The 2,519-nt window shown below is 59.4% G+C and overlaps 1 protein-coding gene across 1 annotated transcript; it reads left to right on the top strand.

The window, feature by feature from the left end:
* Positions 1–454: 454 nt before the first annotated feature.
* On the top strand, positions 455–2,146 carry CPN2 (carboxypeptidase N subunit 2; the record flags this gene model as incomplete). Its single annotated transcript, XM_080696377.1, has 1 exon — positions 455–2,146. The coding sequence occupies exon 1, from the start codon at positions 503–505 to the stop codon at positions 2,144–2,146; it is 1,644 nt and encodes a 547-aa protein (XP_080552503.1). The 5' UTR covers positions 455–502.
* Positions 2,147–2,519: the final 373 nt, after the last annotated feature.

The following is a 2,519-nucleotide window of genomic DNA, read 5'->3' on the forward strand; positions in this document are numbered from 1 at the left end:
GGGGCATTTGACCTCAAAGCTATACCCCCTGTACTATTTTTTATTCTTTATTTTGAAACAGGGTCTCACTGAGTTGCAGAGGGCCTCACTAAGTAGCTGAGGCTGTCCGCAAACCGCGATGCTCTGGTCTCAGCCTCCCAAATGCTGGGATTACAAGCGTGCACCACCACGCCCAGCTTCTTTCTTTCTTTTTAATTAATACTTAGCAAACTGAGAGCTTGATACTCCTTGGCCTACTTGTGTTTGGAATTTGTGCCTGAGACACCTCCCCTATCTTGAAAGGCTAAGAATATAAACTGGGCTGGGCTGTGTCTCCGTGGTGGTGTGCTTGCTTGCACTACCAAGTGTAAGGCCCTGCACTGGACCCCCAGTGACCCAGCGAGGCAGATTCTCCCTCAGAAGCCGATACATCTTCTGGATCAGTGACCAGTGCTCTGGTACTGCGCCACTGCCTTTGATGAAGCTGTCCTTTCTGTTTTTTCTCCCTCCTTGGGTCTAGAAGATGCTCCCTGCAGCCTGGCTGTGCGGGGCCTCCCTCCTGCTCCTGGCCAGGCCTGCCCAGCCCTGCCCAGTAGGCTGCGACTGCTTCCCTCGGGAGGTATTCTGCTCGGATGAGCAGCTGACCGCCATCCCGCCAGACATCCCACCGCACACCACAGACATCGTCTTCGTGGAGACCTCATTCACCACGGTGAAAACCAGAGCCTTCAGCGGCAGCCCCAACCTGACCAAGGTGGTATTCCTCAACACCCAGCTCTGTCGCTTTGGGCCAGATGCCTTCGGGGGGCTGCCCAGGCTGGAGGATCTGGAGGTCACAGGCAGCACCCTCTTCAACGTCAGTGCTGACATCTTCTCCAACCTGACCTCACTGGGCAAATTAACCCTCAACTTTGACATGTTGGAGTCTCTGCCAGAAGGCTTCTTCCTCCACATGGGTGCCCTGGAATCCCTCCAGTTGCAGGGGAACCGGCTCCAGAACCTGCCTGTGAGGCTCTTCCAGCCTCTGATGCGTCTGAAGACCCTCAACCTGGCTCAGAATCTGCTGGCCCGGCTCCCGGAGGGGCTGCTGCACCCGCTCACCAGCCTGCAGACCTTGAAGCTGAGCAACAACCTGCTCTCTGGCCTCCCTGGGGGCACGTTCAGCCGCCTGGGCCGCCTGCAGGAGCTCTTCCTGGACAGCAATTCCATCACAGAGCTGCCCCCATGGGTGTTCTCGCAGCTCTTCTGCCTGGAGAAGCTGTGGCTGCAGCGCAACGCCATCAGCCACCTGCCGCGCTCGATCTTCTCCTCCCTGAGCAACCTGACCTTTCTGAACCTGCAGGGGAACGCGCTGCGGGTGCTGCCCGATGGCCTCTTCACCCACACCCCCGGCCTGCTGGGCCTGTCCTTGTCCCACAACCAGCTGGAGACTGTTGCCGAGGATGCCTTTGTGAACCTGTCCAGCCTCACCTCCCTCACGCTGTCACACAACGCCCTCACCCGCCTCCCCGCCAGAGTCTTTGGGGACCTGGAGGAGTTGGTCAAGCTCTACCTGGGCAGCAACAACCTGACGTCCTTGCACCCAGCCGTCTTCCAGAATCTGTCCAAGCTGGAGCTGCTCAGTCTCTCCAGGAACCAGCTGAGCACACTCCCGAGGGGCATCTTCGACACCAACTACAACCTGTTCAACCTGGGCCTGCACGGCAATCCCTGGCAGTGTGACTGCCACCTGGGCTACCTGTTCAGCTGGCTGCAGCAGAACAGCGACCAACTCCTCAACATCCACACCTACTGCGCGGGCCCCACCTACCTCAAGGGACAGGTGGTGCCCGCCTTGAGGGAGGAGCAGCTGGTGTGCCCTGTCTCCCAGGGCCGCTTCGGTTTTCAGGCCCCGGGGCTGGATGATGGAGAGCTGGGGGGCAGCTGGGATGTGGCTGCAGAGGGAAGGGCAGCCCGGAGCCGGTGCACCTACAGCAACCCTGAGGGCACTGTCCTGCTGGCCTGTGACGAGGCCCAGTGTCGCTGGCTGAACGTCCAGCTGTCTCCCCGGCAGGGCTCGGGCACCACGGCCATGATGTACAATGCCAGTGAGAAGTGGGACCTGACGTCGAGCTGTGGCTCTGTGAGAGTCACAGTGTCTATTGAGGCCCGGGCAGCGGGGCCCTAGTGCAAGGTGGAGAGAGCCGGGAGCTTGGGTGGTGGCCTCTGGGCCCCAAGCAGGTGCGGGTTGGGTGGAGGGGAACGGGAATCAGAAGCTTTGGCTTATCTGACCTTAGGGACGTGGTCACAGCTCCACTGTGGGGGAGGTGGAGCCAGGCCTGCACCACCCAGTGTCTCCTCCTCCTCTCCCCTCCTAAACCCCTCTAGGAGAGTGAGACCTGCCAAGACCCATCCTTACTGCCTTACAAAGCACCCCTGAAAGCTACAACGAGCTCTGGAAAATAAAGCACCCATCCTAGTGTTTCGCTATTGTTCCATTCTACCCCATTCTCTCCCTGCTCAGAGTTCTAGCCCTGAGGGGTGTTCACCACTCTTCCAGC

Source organism: Muscardinus avellanarius (genome assembly GCF_963383645.1).
Source record: "Muscardinus avellanarius genome assembly, chromosome: 5".
NCBI lineage: Eukaryota > Metazoa > Chordata > Mammalia > Rodentia > Gliridae > Muscardinus > Muscardinus avellanarius.